Source organism: Sceloporus undulatus, chromosome 3, assembly GCF_019175285.1.
Source record: "Sceloporus undulatus isolate JIND9_A2432 ecotype Alabama chromosome 3, SceUnd_v1.1, whole genome shotgun sequence".
NCBI lineage: Eukaryota > Metazoa > Chordata > Lepidosauria > Squamata > Phrynosomatidae > Sceloporus > Sceloporus undulatus.
The window spans coordinates 208,929,135-208,949,842 of NC_056524.1; the positions used below are offsets into that span (position 1 = coordinate 208,929,135).

Genomic DNA, 20,708 nt, shown 5'->3' on the forward strand with positions numbered 1-20,708 from the left:
AATGAGTATAACTTCTCTGGTTACTTACTCGGGCACTTGGAAATTGATGTGTACAGTATAATTCTAGTTTTATGTCTCCAGCTTCCTCTTCGTATCTGGGCTTATTTTAAAGTGCTAGTTCTACTCCCTAAAGCAACAAACAGTTTATGAACAGTTTCAGCATTCGGTGCAGTCATGCTGGCCACATGACCACTCAAGTTGTCTTCGGTTGACTCTGGTTCTTCACTTAGTAACAGAGATGAGCACCACCCCTGTTACAACTAGATTACCTTTACCTTTACCATTTTTAGGAATACTTGCTTGAATATAAACTTGCCTCAGATTTAAGCTCCCTGTTGGAGGCTTTACTCTCATTTCCAATGTTTGTGACTGATAAGTGAGCATTAGAGAAAATTAGGCCTTTTGCTTGCCATTCCACAATGGGGGAATGCTCTCCCAGTTGAAATCCATCTGGTTACCTCTTAATGTGTCTTTTGCCAGAATCTGTAGACACTGATAACACCTCTTGTTTTATATATGTGTAATCTCATTTTATTACTGCCAGTTTTAATGAGAAACTTATTTTACTCACTCAACTTCTTGTCTAGAAATGAATGAATTTGTGTTGTAGTAGTACAAGTGCTATATATAAATGATTGGAATAACTACAACAGGGACGTTTCTCATTCACAAAACATATACATTTATATTGACAATATTGAGTCTCAATGATTAATAATTGAGCAACTGTATATACGTAAAAAACACTGTGCTGTATCCTTGTGAATGTCACTAATGAAATTATTCTGCTGCTGTAGCAACAAAATCCAATCAAAAAATCTGAGAAAAAATCATCGATGGTGCTTGCAGCAACGTAGCATGAGAATATAACATTGCTGATCACCAGCAATCTTCTTATCAGTCAAGCCAAACTGTTTGATGGTGTGGAAGCATGGAATACATAACTTAAAATATTAATCTGGCATAGAATGATTCAAGCATGCTGATGAAGACTACTTGAGAGTCAAAACGGCCTCAGAGTACTCCGGAGGTAGCCGTCCTGATGAAAATTTTCACTATGAAAAAGGTATAATTAATGAAGGACTCTGCTACCAGTGAAAACCACATGTTATATTTTCATGCTACGTTGCTGCAAGCACCATTGATTATTTTTTCTCAGATTTTTTGATTGGATTTTGTTGCTGCAGCAGCAGAATAATTTCATTGCCTAACACTGCAGATACTTATTTCATGGACTTGGATCATTAGTGACATTCACAAGCATACAGCACAATGTTTTTTACTTATATACAGTTGCTCAATTGTTAATCATTGAGACTCAATATTGTCAATACAAATGTATATGTTTTGTGAATGAGACACGTCCCTGTTGTAGTTATTCCAATCATTTATATATAGCATTTGTTGTTTCCCTCCTTCTTGGATTATTTAAGTGTAAGCTTGCTGCTCATAGTAGTACAAGTAACACACACCTGCCATTTTTGATGCTGGTGACCACCGTATGTTTCTCTTATAGTCTTTCCTTAAATCAGTACTACTTAGGCTATCTGATGTGGGGACTGGCAATTACATTTTTCACAATGTACCATGGACCAGCACTATATGTTTACCCTTTTTCTTTCTTTCCTGGAAACTTACCATGGGCAGGCAGCCAATGGCCTGAGGGCCAGCTCTGGTCCAGGAACTACCACTATGAGTAAAACTGTCCTAAAACACTGTCCTAGTGTCTGTTACTAAAATTGCTTGAGGGATTCATACTTTAGGATTCATACTTTGTCCTGATCAGCATCTTGTGGATCAATGTGTTGATCGGAACACAGTTATCACTTAATTTCATAGTTCTCTGAATTTTGCAATGTGGTTCTCAACTCAAAATATACCAAAGTGTGTATTTTAGGATAAAACACATTAAGAAATCTATATTTTGTAAAATGTGTTAGAAAAATCCATATTTAATATTCAATTTTTATATGGATTTTTAAATGTAGAAATAGATTTATAAATGAGTCCATTGCACTGATCCTCTGACTACAGCCAATAGTAAGCAACATTGAGCTTAGGGTTTTGTTTTGTTTTTCACAATAGACAATTATAGCACTTTGATACCACTTTAACTGCTGTGACTGCATCAGGCAGGATCTTGGGTTTGAGAGTTTGGTGAGGTGCTGTCCAGCAGAGAATTCTTAATGCTCCCAAACTGCCAATTCCAGGTTTATATTGGCTGGAGTCATGGCAATTAAAGTGGTATTAAAATGCTAAAATTGTGTACTGTGGAAAAGACCTGAGTTCCTTCCATGCCATTTTCCAGACTCTGCTGGGGAATGACAGTAAGTACTGTATAATAGAAAATAAGCAATAACATGTTTTGACAAATGCATGGAATGATATTGTTCAGCTAAAAACACAGAGAATGACTGACTTGTGTTGCCTAGGAGAGGAATCAGTTGTTACACATTTTGCCTGTTGACTTATTTATGGTGACCCCATGAATTTCATAGGGTTTCCTTAGGCAAGGAACATTCAGAGGTGGCTTTGCCAATTTCTTCCTCTGATATATACATGTTTCCAAATCAAAAAGAAATTTACAATTAACAAGAAGATGGGTTGCCTGCTTCACTTTTAGCTGGTCTGATGGCTTCCAATCCATTACATAAAGTGAAAAGTAATAGTTTAGATTCCCACCCTAGCTTTTGTAGTTTGTTCACCCAGTCAAGCCTCCCAAAAATTCTATGCTAGTACTAAGTGTTCTTTACATGACTGTGGAAGAAAAGTGTTTTGAAAAAGAAACTTCCATTATTTTTTTTTAAGTGACTGTGCTCTGGAATTCAGTGCATTTTCTTAATGCATGAAATGGCAAACATTACGTTCCTTACACTGGTGTAGAATAATGAATGTCTGATATCCAAGATATTCAAGTGGGATGGATGTGTGCTAAGAGAGCTTTCTCTTGGGTGAGGCTCAACAGATGCTCTTTGTTTTTACATTTTTAGAACTGACTGATCACTGTGTTTGAAGAAGGAATGTTTCCCTAGGCCAGATTGGCCAATGACCCTGAATTCTTTTGTAGCTTGTGTTGTGGTTCATCTGTGTGATTCTTAGTTCTGTTTTTCAGAACCTTTTCAGGCCAGAGTACACACTACTGCTATTTACTTAGGACATGTTATAATCTATTGGCTGTGGGAGTGACAAACCCTTTTGCTTTCAAAACTATTTTATATTGGAAGTCTTGTCTCCACCAACCTAGTTGCTGTCTTTCTGCATGAGCATGTATGGGGCAGATGGCTGTCCAGAACTTTAGACATCTCTGATTCTACAATCGTGGGTGATCTCGCTGAAAGGCTAAGGTAGGCTGCTCTAGCTGGGTAAGCAAATTTCTGAAGCCAAAGTTGACTTTACAGTTTGAATCCATATGAATCTAAACTCTGTTCTTCAAACAGAATTTAAAATCCTATGAGAATGAAAAGAGGAAAATATTTATGGTGGCAGGGGCATGGGAGTATAGCCTAGGCCTGCGGCCCTCTGTCCCTGATGCCCTTCAGAATAATGGAGTGAGATGCATAAAGTATTCTGTGCAATTGTTAACAATGGTTCAGGAGCAAGAGTGAACCTCACACTATCTTGGCAGTATGCAGAAAGATCTTTACATAATTTCCTGCAGATGTTGCTGCAGAATAGTTTTAATAATGGATTGTGCTCCACTCCTGCACAGAGAAATGAAGATGTGGGGGGAAGGGGATTGACAGCCCCATAAATACATTGTTTCATTGTAGTTTTAGAAAGTGAAGTCTCCTGGGGAAATTATCTGGGATAGAGGGATTTGGGGCAAGAGGGGGGAGATACTGGTTTACAGTATTGCAACCTTGACTCCTTCTGTGTAGCTCTTGGCTAAGCAGTTTTGCTCAGTCTAGACAGTTTGCTTAACATGGAAGCAAAGGCAGCCTTCCTGATTTTTCTTCTTTTTAAGATCTCTTTCTGTTAGGGAGGTGTGGTCCAGGCACAGCCACTATTCGTTTTTTTTGTAACATGGGTGCCTACACAGCAGTCATTTGTGGCACACTCTAAAAGGCAAGTGTGAGTGGAGGGGAAGAGAGAATACATCTAGTCTGTGGTGTAATCCAGACTGCATCCCCAAATGTGCAGTGCTGCCTGTTCCCTTTCAGAATTCAAAAGGCAAAATTTCACCACAGTACAGGGAGCTGTATAGAACATGTAGAGGGCAATGGAACAGCACATTGTCTTATGCTTCTGAGCTTGGTTTGTGCCAAGAAGGGTAATCACCACTGCACGACATGTTCCAAAATGCAACACCTTGTCCTATGGAAAATTTGAAGGTGGTAGTGTCAGTCTCCAAAGCCACACCTCTCTGGCAGATAAACTCTAAATATGCAACTTCAGCACATTCTTTGCTCATGTACTGTTGAACTCCTTGCAACTAGAAACCTTATTTGTCTCAACCAATCTGTTCAAAATAGAGGGTGGAATTTCACAGCTTCAGTAAAGGGTGCCCTTTGTTTGTCCTGGGTGCACAGCATGTTCCTTGTCTGTAAATACAGCATGGGTGTTCTGTGCGCCTTTGCAGCTGGATGATTTAATCTTTGAGACAAGAGAGTGCTGACCACAGTGTATAACCAGTTAGTCTGAATTTTTCCCCCTCTTGTGAGTTTAAGATCCATTTTGTTCTCACATTATTTACTTAGAACTAATGCTTTACAGAACTACAACCATAGAGTTGCAATTATACTTTTTTTTAAATTCCAGGCTTCTATATTTACGAAATTAATTTGAAGAAAACTGATTTCAGTTAAACAGTCATTTGTTTCCCAACTTCTAGTCCTCAGCATTAGACATTCACCTTTAACTTAGTTTTGTTTAATGAATTATTTATGTGTTATCTCCCAGATATAAACCATAGTTTGACCAAAAAATAGTTCAGCAGATATATTGTCAACTTTTCAGTAACCTTATTTTTCTCAGACATTTAATGGTGTGCTTTTTAGTGAAGTGGCACCCAGTTGGGCTCTCCAAAGGGACACATGGGTGCTCTTGCTGGCTACTCCGGCGTGCATTTGTTAGTCTGTTGTTATTCCCCACCTCAATCCATGGGGAGATGCGGGTAAAAAATAAATACACTACCACCACTACTACTGAAATTGGCAACACTTTTCCTGAGTTATATATACCTTTCCTTACCATCAAGTGTCCTTAAATAAGAAGCACTTGTTTCACTCTGTTCTCCAAATAGTGTCTGCAAGATGTCCTGAATAACGGAAGAGTTGAACTAGCCCTCTGGGTAGCTAGTTCAGCACACATGGACCAGTAATCGGTTTCAAAATATTTACATGACTTTATGCCATGAAATTGGGTTTTAAAAGTTGCTCTTCACCCCCTCTTTGTATTCTGTGTATCAGAATGTTGCCACCTCCTTTCTCAACCTCTTGGCCCCAAAGCAATGTTTGTGAGCAATGGTAATAAAGAAGAGCAATATTTGTATATCTGCTAACATCTGGTACTAAATAATTGAAATGCTTAGGCATCTTCCAAGGATCAGTACACAACTGTAGCTAAGAGCAATGGCATCTACCCTGTCCTACCTTCTAGTGTGTTTTTTTATTGCAACAATACCGTTGTTGTGACAGAAAATGTGTGAGGAGATAGAGGGCCTGGTGTCTTTTTTCCTAAGACCTAAGCTGTACAAAAAAGAATACTGGTGAAATTGCAGCCAGGGAAATTGCACCTCCGTCCTTTAATTTCTGTCCAGCATTCAGCTGCATGCATTATCACAACCGCCCACCACTGTGACCATATCTCTCCTGTCTTGGCATCCCTTCACTGGCTCCCCCTCCCTTTCCGCATTCAGCATAAGCTCCTGCTGTCAACGTTTAAAGCCCTCCATGGACTGGCCCCTCCTTACTTATCAGACCTTATTTCTCCTCACCTTCCCACTAGGGCCCTCCGTTCTGGTAGTCAAGGTCTGCTGTCTCAGCCCAGGATTTCCTCTGCCCCATCTCGGATTTGCCCCTTTTCATTCGCTGCCCCTCACTCCTGGAACCTTCTTCCCCCGTGAGCAAGAGCCATTACTTCTTTAACCAGCTTCAAAACGGAGTTGAAGACCATCCTGTTCAGGGCAGCGTTCCCAGGCATTGTATAATTGTCACTTGCTATTTGATGTTCTTTTGTTGTCTGTTTTATTGAATCATTTCCTGTATTGCTATGTATTTTATATGTATTATCCTACTAGAGAGGCCCCTTCCCCACCACCACTCCCTTTGTGTCGTGTCTTTTTAGATTGTAAGCCTGAGGGCAGGGAACCGTCCAGTTAAAAAGACTGTATGTACAGCGCTGTGTAAATTTACAGCGCTTTATAAATAAAGGTTAATAATAATAATAATAATAATAATAATAATAATAATAATAGGGAGGAAAATAGTCACTTTGTCCAGCACAGGAGAAGTGCCCCAATAAAAGTGAGCTGTGACACAGAGATGGGAAAGCATAGGTGCTAAATGTATCTTTAATATAATGTAAGGTAAAGGTAAATGTACAGTTTGACTATAAAGGTGAATTATCAAGTACAGTAGTCTTTGGTTGAGCTCATTCCCTAATATTAGAGGAAGATGTGAGTTTTCTCTTGTAGCTTTTAGTTCTGTCAAGTGTGTCTGCGTCCCTTATGACATATGTGTTCATGCCATCCTTTTCATGTCCTCCTTTGCATTTATTTAAAGCCATACTCTAAATTGCACATGTTTAAACTACCTCTGACAATAGATGCTTAAGGATTATTTCTGCTCAGACCGCTGAACAGCAATCCAATGTGTTTTAAGAAATGGTGTTAAGTGTTGGTTATATAGGTAAATATTCTTTCTCTCTCTCTCTCTATCACACACACACACACACACACGTATGTGTATTTTCTGGTGTGTGTTAGGCAATTTATTGTAGCCAAGATAAAATTTCCTAATGGGTCATGTTTGATTTGACTTTTTTTGCCTTCCTCTAGATGAGTATGGAATGATTTTGTTTGGCATGACTGTTAAAGCTATATTTGTCTGCTTTGATCCACGTTGAAAGGGCCTTTAGGTCTATTCCAGCTTTTGCATTCTGTGGAATACTAGTGCACAAAACCAAAGTTCAGGGTGAAATGAAACGCTTCAAAGTTCGTGGCTTTTACTAGAGTGTTAACTTTATAGTGCAGCCCTTTTCACTCATGCTAACATTTGCTTCTGAAGAAGAATTCATAGGACTGTTTCCATCCAATTAAGATCAGATGTGTATCAGCTTCTAGTCTGTTTACTTCTGTGCCATAATTACAAATGCATGTGGAGTTCACTGTACCTCCTCTCTTTTCCTGCCATTAACAATTCTTCATTTTCAGCACCAGCCTATCTGCACATTTTGGAAATGAGTTGGCTCCATTGGTTTTCTTTTTATTATTGTTTAGCACAGCCAGATGCCATGGGCGAATGTCATGGCAGGAGAATCTGTGTGAAAGTGTAGCTAAATTTAAATTCTCTGACTGGGAATACTGTGAAGCAATGTTTTCCAAATCACTCTTGGGGCAGAAAATGGAAATCTTTGCCTCTTGGGGCAAAGATAAAATGGTGCTAAGCAATGGCTGTGGTGTCATCTGGGAGCTTTGTTTTATTTTTGGTTCCTTTTGGAACAGTAAAGAAACAGGAGGATCAGACTACTTAATGGTTTAGCAGTGTCTTCCATTACAATCTTAAGCTCTTTGAGAGTATTTTACTTTTATGTACACAAACACCCTTAATTTTGGACTTGGCAGAACCATAATAACCTTTGCAAAATAAAATAAAGACATTTTTGTGTGAAATTGGGTACACAAAAGGCTAGAGATGAGCAGCCCAGTTGTGTGGCTTCACAAAGAGTGGGGGAAGTCAGCATGATGCAGATTTAAAGGTATCCCATAGAGTGAATGAGGATTAAAGGTACATAAGAGCACATTCAGATGACAAAAACAGTGAAACAAACCACAAACTGAAAGATGTACACAGCTATGAGCTATGTTGTATTTATGTCATGAAGAAGACATTGGTCTTATTTTGTAAGTAGGGGACACTGAGGCACTTTATAAGGAAGGAACAATAAGTGACTGACCAAAGTACAGTCAGTTAATCCATACTAGAGAATTTTTAAGTTGTGAATTCTTTAGAAAATGCATCTGAGGAAATAGACTTTAGCCTTCAAAAGCTCATGCTGTGAACTTCTTTCTTTCAGTTAGTCTCAAATGTGACACAAGATCTCTCTACATATTGATTCTACAAATTAATATAGCTATGTCTTTGAATTCTACAACTTAAGTTGAAATAACAGTTTGATTCTCAGTATACTGTGTGCAGAGTCCTTTTGGCCTACTACTGAGCAAGTACAACTTCACTTTATTCTCCGCACTCTTACAGTGCAGTGCTATCCATATTTGCTTGTAGGTGGCCTAAATGACCTGGATGGGAAACTGCCTATCAGTACCAGGTGCTTTAGGCTAGATTTCAGAGGAAGGAACTGGCAAAACACCTCTGAGTATTACTTGCATGAGAAAATCCTGGGAAATTCAAAAGGTCAACAAGTATCTTGAAAGCACATATGCACACAATCCCTACAAAATGTACATCCCAATACTTCTACTCCTTTTACAGATCTTAAGTCCTGACCCAATGTCTAGCTGGAAGTCAGGGACCTTGGGACCGTAGTACATGCACTGGTAACCTCACGTCTTGATTTCTGCAATGCGCACTCTACATGGGGCTACCTTCGTGCTTGGTCCGGAAACTTCAATTAGTTCAAAACATGGCAGCTAGACTGGTCTCTGGTACATCCAGAAGAGAGCATATAACACCGATCTTAAGATCACTTCACTGGCTGCCCATCAGTTTCCGGGCCCAGTACAAGGTGTTGGTTATCACCTTTAAAGCCCTCAATGGCTTGGGTCCAACCTATCTTTGGGACCGCCTCTTTCCATATAATCCTCCCTGCACACTTAGGCCCGTTACACACGGGCTCTTGAGGTGCCCCCATCATGTGATTGGGGTTGGCCGGGGACCTAGCGTCCACACTGGCCTCACCCCTATCACATGACGGGGGCGTAATAATGGCGGCACCCTATACACACAGGCGCCACCATTATTACATGTCGGACGCATAGCGTCCGCACGTCGTGCGGCGCTTATGACGTTGCGAGTGTGCCATTGGCGCCTCGCGGTGTCATAACTGCACTGTGGGAAGAAGCACCATTTTGGGGCTTCTTATTTGCTCCGTGCGGGAGCCGCATAGTTTGGCTGCTGCGGCTCCCTCGCAGAGCAACCAGCAGCGCCGGCAGACCACTGCTTTTAGGCGGTCTGTAATGGGCCTTAGATCCTCAGGGAAAAATCTGTTACAGCCTTGTAAAACAAGGCTGTCTGCGACCTCCCAGAGGACCTTCTCAGCTACTGCACCCAGATTGTGGAATGGCCTGCCGGACGAGATCTGTCATATTACCACTCTGAACAGCTTTAAAAGAGCTATAAAGACAGATCTCATCCAGCAGGCTTTTCCTGAATAGTTCTCTGGCTATCAGAAAGAAAATCTTAACTGCTGACATGACTTCACCACAGTTAGCGTATTGTTTTTAAGTATGTTTTATGTTTTAAATTCTACATTATTTAATTGTATTTTAAGGGGTGGGTGGGTTGAGGGTTCGGACTGTATATTTTAATCTTGTAAGCCATCTGGATTGCATTTTGTAGAGAGGTGGGATATAAATAAATTTTATTTGTTGTTGTTGTTGTTGTTGTTGTTAGTGTCTAGGGCAATATACATGCACTGTTCCTCTCTGCACAATTGGCTTCTTCTTGTTTCTCTCTTCATTTTCCTTCCAGTAGTTCTATCCCATCTTCTTCTTATTTATAGGCAAATTCTTCATGTCGTGACTTAACTTGTGGTAAAACTCAGGATAGCTCACTAAGAGTCTGTTTGTCATACTAGGATTGACTCTTGGAAGATATGCTGGGAATATCTACTGAACATATGGAGAGTGTCCTTTCTTCTTCACTGAAGAAATGCAAAGTCTTCACAGACCTAGAAATCAGATCAGGTTCATTGTGAGCATGCGGTTAACCAAAGATTTTGAGCCTAAGGGCTTATCCCAGCATCCTTTCCCCTTCACAAACAGAAATGTGTTTTAGGTTTTACCTTGTTCATCTCTTCAGCTCCCCAGTTGTTGTTCTGTTGCCCTCCAACTTCCTTAGTTGCTGCTTCAGCTGGTTCTTTCAATCTGTGTGGGCTGGAAGAAGCAGAGAGCACTGTGTGTGTTGTGTTCAAGTCATTTCCAGTTTATGGCCACCCTAAGGCGAACCTTGGCAAGATTTCTTCAGAGGAGGTTTACCATTGCCTTCCCCTGAGGCTGAGAACATATGACTTGCCCAAGGTCACCCAGTGGGTCTCCATGGCCGAGCTGGGAATTGAACCCTGGTCTTCAGAGTCGTAGTCCAACGCTCAAACCACTACCCCAAACTGGCTCTGTAGAGAGCGATAGCCAATAGTAGTAGTTACATGTTTTTACTATTGTAGAATACTAGCTAATAGTAAATGTAACTTGTATTTAGTACTGAAAGACAATAATAAGGTATTGTTTGTAAAAGGCAATTGTTTATATCAGTTTCTTTCTTTCTCTCAGTAAATCTTAACGTAGTTATGAAGCCAAGTATCATTTATGATGTTTGCATAACAGAAAAAAATATCTGAAGAAGTAGCTTTGCAGACTGTCAATTTCAACCTAAATGGGAACTTTACATGAAATACTGTATATTTATACTGTAGGATTCATAAAGATGTGTTGCATTTATTTAAAACATGAAACTGGAAAAAAAGGATTGACTTAATCAGGTTATGATAGCCTCCAGCCATTGTTAAGTATGGTTTTTACAGGTGTCATTGTTATGTTAAAATGTGTTTTGCAGAATACCAATAGTAATGCAGCCTTAGGGGAGACTAGAGAGAGAGAGAGAGAGAGAGAGAGAGATAGAAATAAGATATCTTTGGATCACTTGGGTGGGAAAGATAGAAAAAATCAGGTGGAGGTGGGGGAAATACAGTGATCTCTTAATTACATGTATGTATATTGTTACACTATTAATATTACTATGTTGGATGTATGTCTTGTGGAATCATTGTGAAAAGAAATCTTCCCCACAAACATTAGTACTTATACTGTATCAGCATTCAATGGGTCAAGTCTGAACTTTCCCTAGAAACCAAGTTGATTAAACTGAGACTGTCATACTTTGGATATATCATAAGAAGACATGACTCATTAGAAAATAAAATGCCTGCTAAGGTGGAAGGCAGTAAGAAACAAAGACTGCTTTACAGGTTGATATACTCACTGAAGGAACCATGGAATTTGTAGGACCAGAGCAGGGCTGTTGATAACAGGGTGACTTGGAGGTCTTTCATTCATAGCGTTGCCATCACTTGAAGTTGACTTGATGGCAATTTAAGAAAAACAACAATCTGTATTTGGAATATCCTAGAGGTCTCCCACCATGCTTAGACACTTACGCTGTAGTTCTGCCTACTTACTTTAAAGTAAGCCCTGTTGAACTTGGTGGGACTTCCCAGTGGTAGGTAGGTTAGAATGGCAAAGTCTGGAATATAATTCTATTGAAATGTATGGGTTGCAAATATGGGTAGAGAGCAGGAGTAAATAACTTGTGGCCCCTCAGTTGCTCAATGCTTTGTGGGATAACCTAATATGAAGCATTTGTGAATAGTTAATATAACTAACAGTAATGTTTACCAGAAATGCCATATTTCCTTGAGGCAAAGATGAGTGTTTTGACACTTTTTGTTTTCAACAATATATACTTTATTTAAAATTTGCAGTCCTAAAAGTTCCTGTTTCATGGAAAGGGAATGCAAAAGATTTGCTTTTCCCTTTAGAGACTTCCCTTCCCCAGTCTCTACTGCCATGTAGAAGTTAGATGCTTGCATTGGGTTTTGGCAACCAATCCTGAAGCTGAGCCCTATAACACTAAAGAGCATGGCAGGGGGAGCCTCAGTATGGGATAGGAAGATGAAAACATATCTGTCTCACACATACTTGTACCTCTACCTTCACCAAACTCCTGAAAATGATCTCTTTTCCTTCAGAGCTCTTAGGTAAGTGGGGGTTCGTTGTTATGTGTGGTGTACATGACAACTCTATGAGTAACTCCAAATCACTCTGTTAATTAACAGCCTCACTCAAGTTTTGCAAACTCAGGGCCATGACCTCCTTGATTTGAGTCAATCCATCTATAATGAAGTCTTTCTCTTTTCCTTCTGCCTTCAACTTACCAAGTATTACTTTCTTTTCTAATGGGTCATATTGTTTTGTGATATGTTCAAGGTATGATAGCCTTAGTCATTTTGGTGAGAGTTCAGGCTTGATTTGCTCTGCTATACACTGATTTGTCTGTTATCATCCGGCAGCACATTTCAGATAAAGTGATTCTTTTTTCCTTTCGGTTTTCTCCACTGTCCAACTTTCAGATTCACACATAATAATCAGAACTATTGTGGCATGGTTGGTAACTTTAACACTTGGGGATCTTATCTTGTTCATGTATGGTACACTCCAGCATCAGCCCTTGCTTATTTCTGAAATGCGCATTTAGTTTTATCAAAGAAGGGATAAACACTGATGTTGGAGAACTAGAAAACAATAGGGCAGCATTTTCATGGGTGCCTTTGTCTTTCTGTCTAAAATGATGACCCTTTTCTGCTTAATCTGTACAGGTTGGTGGTTTGTAAGCACATCAGAAGAACAAGGTTGGGTTCCTGCCACATACCTGGAATCCCAAAGTGGAATTAGAGATGATTCTGAAATTAACATGTCCAAAGGAGGGGAAGGTAAGAGCACTTCAGGGGTAATTGTTTTTAGAAAGAAAACATTGTTAAAACTGACCTGTGCCCTATTAGAATCAGCAGTCAGTCATGTGCTAAACATCAACACAAAGACTAGAGGGATATCTAGTGGCAGCCATTGTTAAAACAAAATTGGAAGAGTAAAATATTGTTAATGTCATCCTGGGCTACCTGGGCTTGAACTCAGGTAATAATAGAAGATATGGAAAGAATGCTCACTATTTATATACATCACTGTATAATTATAAAGTGTATTATGAAATGTTAAGTCTTTGTGATAATAGTGACAGATTTCTAGCAACTTGTGGACAGTGATACTTTGGCTATTTGTGTAATAATGCATCCATGATTATTTATACTTAAAACTGCAGCTAAATGTCTATTTTCTCTTAAATCTCTCATAAAAGATTGGAAATAAAGAGAAAATTCTCATTATTTTGAACCCCTTCATCTTTTATGTGTAGACTTGCATAATTATTGCATATATTTTTAATACCTTGTTGCTGTTATTCCCCCCCCCCCCCCCCCACACACACAGTTGACAAGTATTTTTGTCTAATATTGCTATTAAACCCAGCATATAGCCTCGCTCCAAATGATGTTGCCTTCAGCAGCCCTGTTTTGGTTAGTACGAAGTGAACTCATTCTCTCGCATCACAGTTCTTTTCAGCATGATCTTTCTTATTGAGTCATTCCATTATTGGTACTTCATTATCTAATAACTATGCACAGAGAATGTTGTTCAACAACAGAGTTGGGTACAACATTGTGGCTCCCCTCTGTCTTACTGAGGATGCCTGGCTTAGTGCCAAATAAAAAATTCATGTCAACACAGAAGAGTTACAATGGAATGTAACGTGTGTACTTTTATACAAACATCCTGAGAAATGTGCTTTGATTGAGGATTTGAAGCACTACACCTCAGACGCTCTAATGCAGTTGCTTGAATGAAATTATAAAACTTGATGTTATGGATACATGTCTTAATTACAGAGTATCCCCTTCCACCCCAAGGCTGTATGGAAACCTCCTCTGCCTCAGGAGTGGAAATGTACAGCAGTTCCTTCAGGCACAGAACAAGTGATATAGAAAACTCTTGAGGATTGTTGAAAGGAAACTTACCACATCAAGTAGCGTTAGGGTCCCCAGTGCAAGCTGTGCCACCCTAACATACTCCAGATGGCTGAACTATCTTTACAGCTAAAAAGTGAAGCCTTTGTAATATTAAAAGAGAAGACGCACCAGTAACTGATACTGTGTGTGTTAGCACTATCCTACCTCCATCACCATTTAATTTAGTAATGAATTGTGTATTCTGTTACTCAGCTACATTTGCAGTCAAAGAGAAAGGAAGGAGGGATCAATCTTGGTCTATGTCCAACTGAGAACACGACTCAGATGATAAAGGAAGGTTACATTGTCTGGCAGGACAAAAGAGGCAGCCATATTTTGCACATTAGAGGAATTTTGAATGCAAACAAAAAGGCCTAAGTAGTGTAAGGTGGTTGGAATTAGGAACAAAAAATAAACCAGTCAAATGTAAAAATTTGGCCCATTGCTTATGGCTCAGCATTTCTTTTTGTAAGTACATCTACATACTTCCCACAGCAATTCTTTCACTTCTTTAACTGATAGAAGACTAGCAGTGCAAAGTGAAAGGTTCTTCCCTTTCCATGACATCTTAGCAAGTGGACTTTAGTTTAGCAGTAAGCGTACTTAGCAGTATTTGAAACATTATCTCAGACTGCATCTACACTGTAGAAATAATCCAGTTTGACACCACTCTAACTGCCATGGCTCAATGATATGGAATTCTGGGAATTGTAGTTTATTGTGGATCCAGAGCTCTATGACAGAGAAGTCCAAATATCTCACTACAGTTCCCAGAATTCCATAGCATTGTGCCATGGGACTTAAAGTGGTATCAAACTAGATTACTTCTGCAGTGAAGCTTGTAGTGGCTTCTGGCTTCTGCAGCACCAGTGGGACCCCAATTGGCATGGGACTGCAGCAACTAGATGCTACCGTCCCAAAACCGGCCACTGCCATGAGCTTGAATGGGCCACCGGCAAGGAGCAGCTTTTCACTGCTCCTTTTTCAGCTGTCTTTTCCCTTCTGTGTGCACTCTCCATGTGGCTTTCAGCCACTCTAGCGGTGTGTGGCATCTGCCTTCGAAGTGGCCAGAAACTGCACTGTCCTGCCCATCAGTTTCTGGTCTTACTTATGAATATCACTGCAAGACTACTACCATAAAACTAATGTATCCTCTGTGCACAGCTATTTTAACCATCATCCTTTGTTGTTTACAATCTACTGACTCACTGTGTATCAAGTAGGAGATCATCAGCTTTGACCTAACTTTTTGTTAACTTTTTGAATCCTTTGAACTTTTTTAAAAAATGAGAAAGTTGGCTTCAAAGTTAAAAGTGCACATCAAATTCAAGATAACTATTAATTTTTATCACAGTTCATTACTTCCTAAAATCGTTTACAGCCATTCTCATTATATCCCCGAATGTTTAAATTACCATTTTAATGGATGGGATTTCCATATTTCTAAGTAGTTTTCCAATGCTCATGCTCCAATGGTACCCACTGGTATCATAGAGCTCAGACTTAATCTGTGAAAAAGCTAATTAGCCATAATTCAATGTTTAACAATGATTTTTAATTGTTTTTGGTGCAATGACATTAACATGCTGAGATCACCATTTTGTGCAACTATAATATGTTACTTTTTTGAGCAATTAAGTCAGGTTTGAGCCATTTTTAACAATTTTTAGTAACTGAATTTGATTATTATTTATTTGATTATTATTTTTTTGCATTGGAAAGTAATGTGTTACTAACTTGTTACTCACAATTACCATAGTGAATTAATTTTATAATATTCACTTAATGTTAATCAGTTCTGAATTACTGTCAATGCAGTATTTACATCTTACCTTCAATGTGAATATCTGCAAATTCTGTTTCATCACAGTAAGTCTTTGTAAGTGCCTTTTGGCACAGGCAAGGCCAATTGTGGGTTTGGATGTAAAGGTTTTAAAAAAGGTTTTTCCACCCTGTTTCTACAGAATTATTTGTGTAACAGGCTGCAACCTTGGCAAATGCTTTGGATTTCTGAAGTCACAAAAAGCCAGCTGTATAGAAAAAGCCACAATTGTAGGGTTTTTTGGTGGGTTTTTCGGGCTATGTGGCCATGTTCTAGAAGAATTTATTCCTGACGTTTTGCCAGCATCTGTGGCTGGCATCTTCAGAGAATCACAATTGTATTTTTCATCTCTGTTGGATTTTGTGGTCATTGATGCTCCCAAAATTCTGCATACATGTAGTCTTTTATAGTTAGCTAATGTTACTGATGTCGACTAAATGGATTATTGGAAACCCTGTTCACATGTATGAGTCCCAAGTAGTTTAACCTATCTATTATATCTTGCAAAGCTTATCCCATTCTTGCTAACATAAGAGCAACCCTTGTGATTATCATAGTTTTGTTGAGTTTTGTTCTTCACCCATCCATCACATTTTATTTTCTTTCTTTTCTCTTTTATGTTTTCATCCATTTTCCACAATAGTTTCTAAGAGACGCAAAGCTCACCTGAGGCGCTTGGATCGGCGATGGACACTGGGAGGGATGGTCAACAGGCAGCAGAGTCGAGGTGAATTGCTTTCTGGGACACAATCCCTTAAAGGGCACATATTCTGGTTGCTGCTGCTTCGCTTGCTACTCAGCATTGCTAAGAATGGCTGGCAAATGTGTCACTTTTGACTAGGTCTTGTTTCCTTTGTAACAGAAACAAGGTTGTGTATAGCAGTGTTAGATAGCATTTATATGCTACTTGTGAGGCATGTCAAGATGGGAGCCAATGGCAAACAATAGTGCACATGTGTGCTTTCATAAGCAGTTCATTTACATCTGATAATTCTTCATATAAAAGAAAAAAGCAGGGAAAAGCCATTTTGATTATCTGGAAAAAAAAACTTCATTCAAGCATACAAAGGTAACATTTTTAGGAAGCCACATGCTAGAATCACTACTGTATTTTCACAGAAAAGCTAGTTTGTGTCACTTTGAAACTCCCAATAAAATGGAATGCAAAACCCCTACACTTGAACACATAGGCTTAAGAGAGAGATTTGTTAAATGGTTTGTTACCTGTGTTTGGTGGATTAGACTTTTCCAGGGAAGAGAAAAGAATGTGTTATTTACTTTACAAAGGCACATGAAGAATCTGAGCTGTTTTCTTTTTGCAGGGGAGAGAAAAGGGGATAGAAAAACAGCCTTTCCTAACATTCAGTGCCCCTAGAATTGTTGGGTTACAGCACCAATCTTCCCTAGCATTTGGTCATGTTAGTTAAGGATGATTGGATGTGAGAACCAGAACATCTGAGGATCCAAATTTGGGAGAGACTGGAAAACAGGTAGATTCTGTGTGTTCAGAAATTAAGTCAAGGGATAAGGGTTGTTGAACAAAGGAATGCTGAAAACATCCATTTTAAAAATGAGGATTGTTTTAGCTGAAAGATTAGAGGGCATGCTTATCAAATTTGCAGATGACACCAAATTAGGAGGAGTAGTAAATACCCCAGAGGACAGGATCAAAATTCAAAATTCAAAATGACCTGAATAGACTAGAAAGCTGGGCCAAGCTAACAAAATGAATTTCAGCACAGAGAAATGTAAGGGACTGCACTTAGGGCAATAATGAAATGCATAGATATAGGATGGCGGCCACCTGGCTTAACAGGACTACATGTGAAAGGTATCTAGGAGTCCTAGCAGACAACAAGTTGAAAATGAATAAATAGTGTGATGCGGCAGCTAAAAAGGCCAATGTGATTCTAGGCTGTATCACTAGAAGTATAGTATCTAGATCAAGGGAAGTAATAGTACTACTTTATTCTGCTTTGATCACACCTCACCTGGAATACTGTGTCCAGTTCTGAGCACCACAATTTAAAAAGGATGATGACAAGCTGGAGCATGTCCAGAGAAGGACAACCAAATTGGTGAAGAGTCTGGAAACCATGCCGTATGCAGAGAGACTTTGAGAGCTGGGTATGTTTAGCTTGGAGAAGAGATGGTTAAGAGGTGACATGATAGCCTTGTTTAAATATTTGAAAGGATGTAATATTAAGGATGAAGCAAGCTTGTTTTCTGCTGCTCTGGAGAATTGGACCCGGAATAATGGATGCAAGCTACAGGAAAAGAGATTCCACCTCAACATTAGGAGGAACTTCCTGACAATAAGGGCTGTTCAACAGTGGAACACTCTCCCTCAGAGAGTGGTGGTGTCTCCTTCTTTGGAGGTTTTCAAACAGAGACTGGATGGATATCTGTTCAGGGTGCTTGAATTCCTGCATAGCAGAATGGGGTTGGACTGGATGGCCCTTGTGGTCTCTTCCAACTCTAGGATTTTATGGCCCGTTACAAACAAGCACCCTAGGACGGACTCAGTCCGTGCTAGGGTTAGAAAGAGGCTTCTCTTCCAGACGCCCCTAACCCTAGCATGGACTGAGTCCATAACAAATGGCGTTGGCCGTTCCACACGGTTGCTGCCATTTTTACGTAACAGACACTCTGCATCCGCACGTCTCGCGGCGGAAGTGACACCGCAAGTGCGCGACTAGCACCTCGTGGCATCTCTTCCAGGCTGCAAGAAGGAGCGCGATTTTCGCGCTCCTTCTTTTCTGCGTCCGGGAACCGCGCCATTTGGCTGCTGCGGTTCCCGGATGCGGCAACCAGCGGCGGCAGCAGACCACCGCAATTCGGCGGTCTATAACGCGCCTATGATTAACAGTTTATGGTATCTTAGAGATGAGCATTGTGGTCAGAAACTGCATGCTATGTGGATAAACATTCTTGGTAGCCTTTGGAATCTAAGCAAGATTGCATGCTCACAGAGAACCAACATGGAGAAGTGACTGCATGTTGTACCAGGACTGGCTCAAATCTCCTTTCACCTATGGAATCCCATTGTGTAACCTTGGGCAAATCACACTCTCTCTACCTCAGAAAAAGTCAATGGCAAACCCTCTCTGAAAAAAATCTTGTCAAGAAAACTCTGTGATAGGATCACTTTATATCAGAGTTGAAGGCACACAGTAAAAACACCCTTTTCTCAGCCTGGGAATGAAATTCAAATATTTCTGCCTTTGGGATGAATCCAGTGGACCCATACAAAATGTACCAATTGCTGTCTTCACCATCAAGTCTAGTTAGAGCAAAGGAGGATGAAGTGCAGCCTGTGAGCCACGTGTAGTTCCCAAACCCCACTTTTGTGGCACATTAAGCACCACTCCCAATTTCGGCATCTTTTTGGCTCAATTTTTGCCTAAGAACCATAACAAAATACTCACAAAGCAGACAAAAACACTGTTGTCTGCCTTCCCACACAAGTACCATGTCTGTTTTTTCAGCTGTACACCCAGTGCACCCAGACCCATGGGTCCCCAGTTCTTGCACAGTTCCCACCTGACCCCCAAGTTAGATAATGTTGTTGTGTGCATTCTCTTGAAGCTGATCTTTTAATGGGGTTTTGATTACCAATGTTAGGCCCTAGAATTTGCAGCAGAAAGAAATACAGTGTAATCATGTTTTTTAATCCACATCACTAGTCTCATCAAAACCATGTTATACCAGATGACACACAAAACTGATCTTTTCAGGAATAGCATGTCTTGCTATGAATTAGTCTGTATGATCTGGGTGTATTTTGTGCATATTAGAACAACACATTTTGCAGTTAATAAATCCCATGGGAATATAACCAATAGTTGTTATACACAGTGGAGCAGACATCTCCTTTTACAGAGAAATGCATGTGTGCTGGTTACATGCCATTTCCTGTATTGAAGTGAGCTCCTTGTAGAAAATTTGCCTTTCCTCCTTCTTTCCCACATCTTATCAGAAATAGCTGGAAAAAATCATAAACCTTCCTGGGAACAGGAGTGCTTGTTTATGCTTTATTACTTCATAGGAGCACTCTTTTGTTTGCTTGTCAAACCTGGAGTGTACATCAAGTGAGATGAGTGAAGCATAGGGCAGATTTTTTTAAAAAATGAAAAACTTAAGTCTCCCTGACTGTTTTGAAATTTGTAAGTTACCTTGGCTCTTGCACATCCCTAGGATATTAGCATCACAGATACTGCACCAATGTGAGGATTGAAGGTACTGGTTTATTGCCATTTGGAAACTCAGTGCGCCAAGAATGCCACTGAAGGAAAAATTGATACAAAGGCAAACCATAAACCAGAGACTATTGTAAGACTAACCAGGAGATTTGTCTTACAAGGAATAGGTCTAAAATATTAATATTAGATCATCTTTGGAGGACCTTTCACTCCTAGGAATAGAATTATTTTATCCCAAAAGAGTTTTTAAAGCAGGAGTGGGGAGGAAAGGGGAAGAGAGGAGATGGCGTGAAGAGACTGCTGACTGAAGGGAAAGTATTTTTAAAGAGAATTCTTCTGTGGTTTGGAAAATATAGGATTAGAGCCATTTTGCTTTGCCTTAATTGGATAATTCCCCAAACTGCATGTCTTTGTCCCCAGTTTTTCAAAGCAGCCCAAGATCACGCAATGATGTTCCATAGCTGATATGGAGGCATAAATTATATATGTGGATAGTCTTTCCATGCCTCAGCTTTTTTGTGTCACAGAAAGTGATTAGGACACAGAGCCAGGAAATTGCAAATTCCAGTTCTGCCTCAAGCAACATAATACTGTATTCTGTACTGTGCTGATAGGTGTTGTTGTTTTATGCCAGCCAGTTTGAATGTGTAAACAGGCCCAGAGTCTCTTTCTGT

The 20,708-nt window shown here is 39.8% G+C and overlaps 1 protein-coding gene across 8 annotated transcripts in view; it reads left to right on the forward strand.

The window, feature by feature from the left end:
* SH3PXD2A (SH3 and PX domains 2A) overlaps positions 1-20,708 on the forward strand; it is a 342,486-nt gene that overhangs the window by 282,097 nt on the left and 39,681 nt on the right. For all 8 annotated transcript variants that reach the window (XM_042456226.1, XM_042456227.1, XM_042456228.1 and 5 more), the window contains 2 exons: positions 12,769-12,882; positions 16,476-16,559. In XM_042456226.1, the coding sequence (XP_042312160.1) occupies positions 12,769-12,882; positions 16,476-16,559 (198 nt within the window). The remainder of the gene's footprint in view (positions 1-12,768; positions 12,883-16,475; positions 16,560-20,708) is intronic.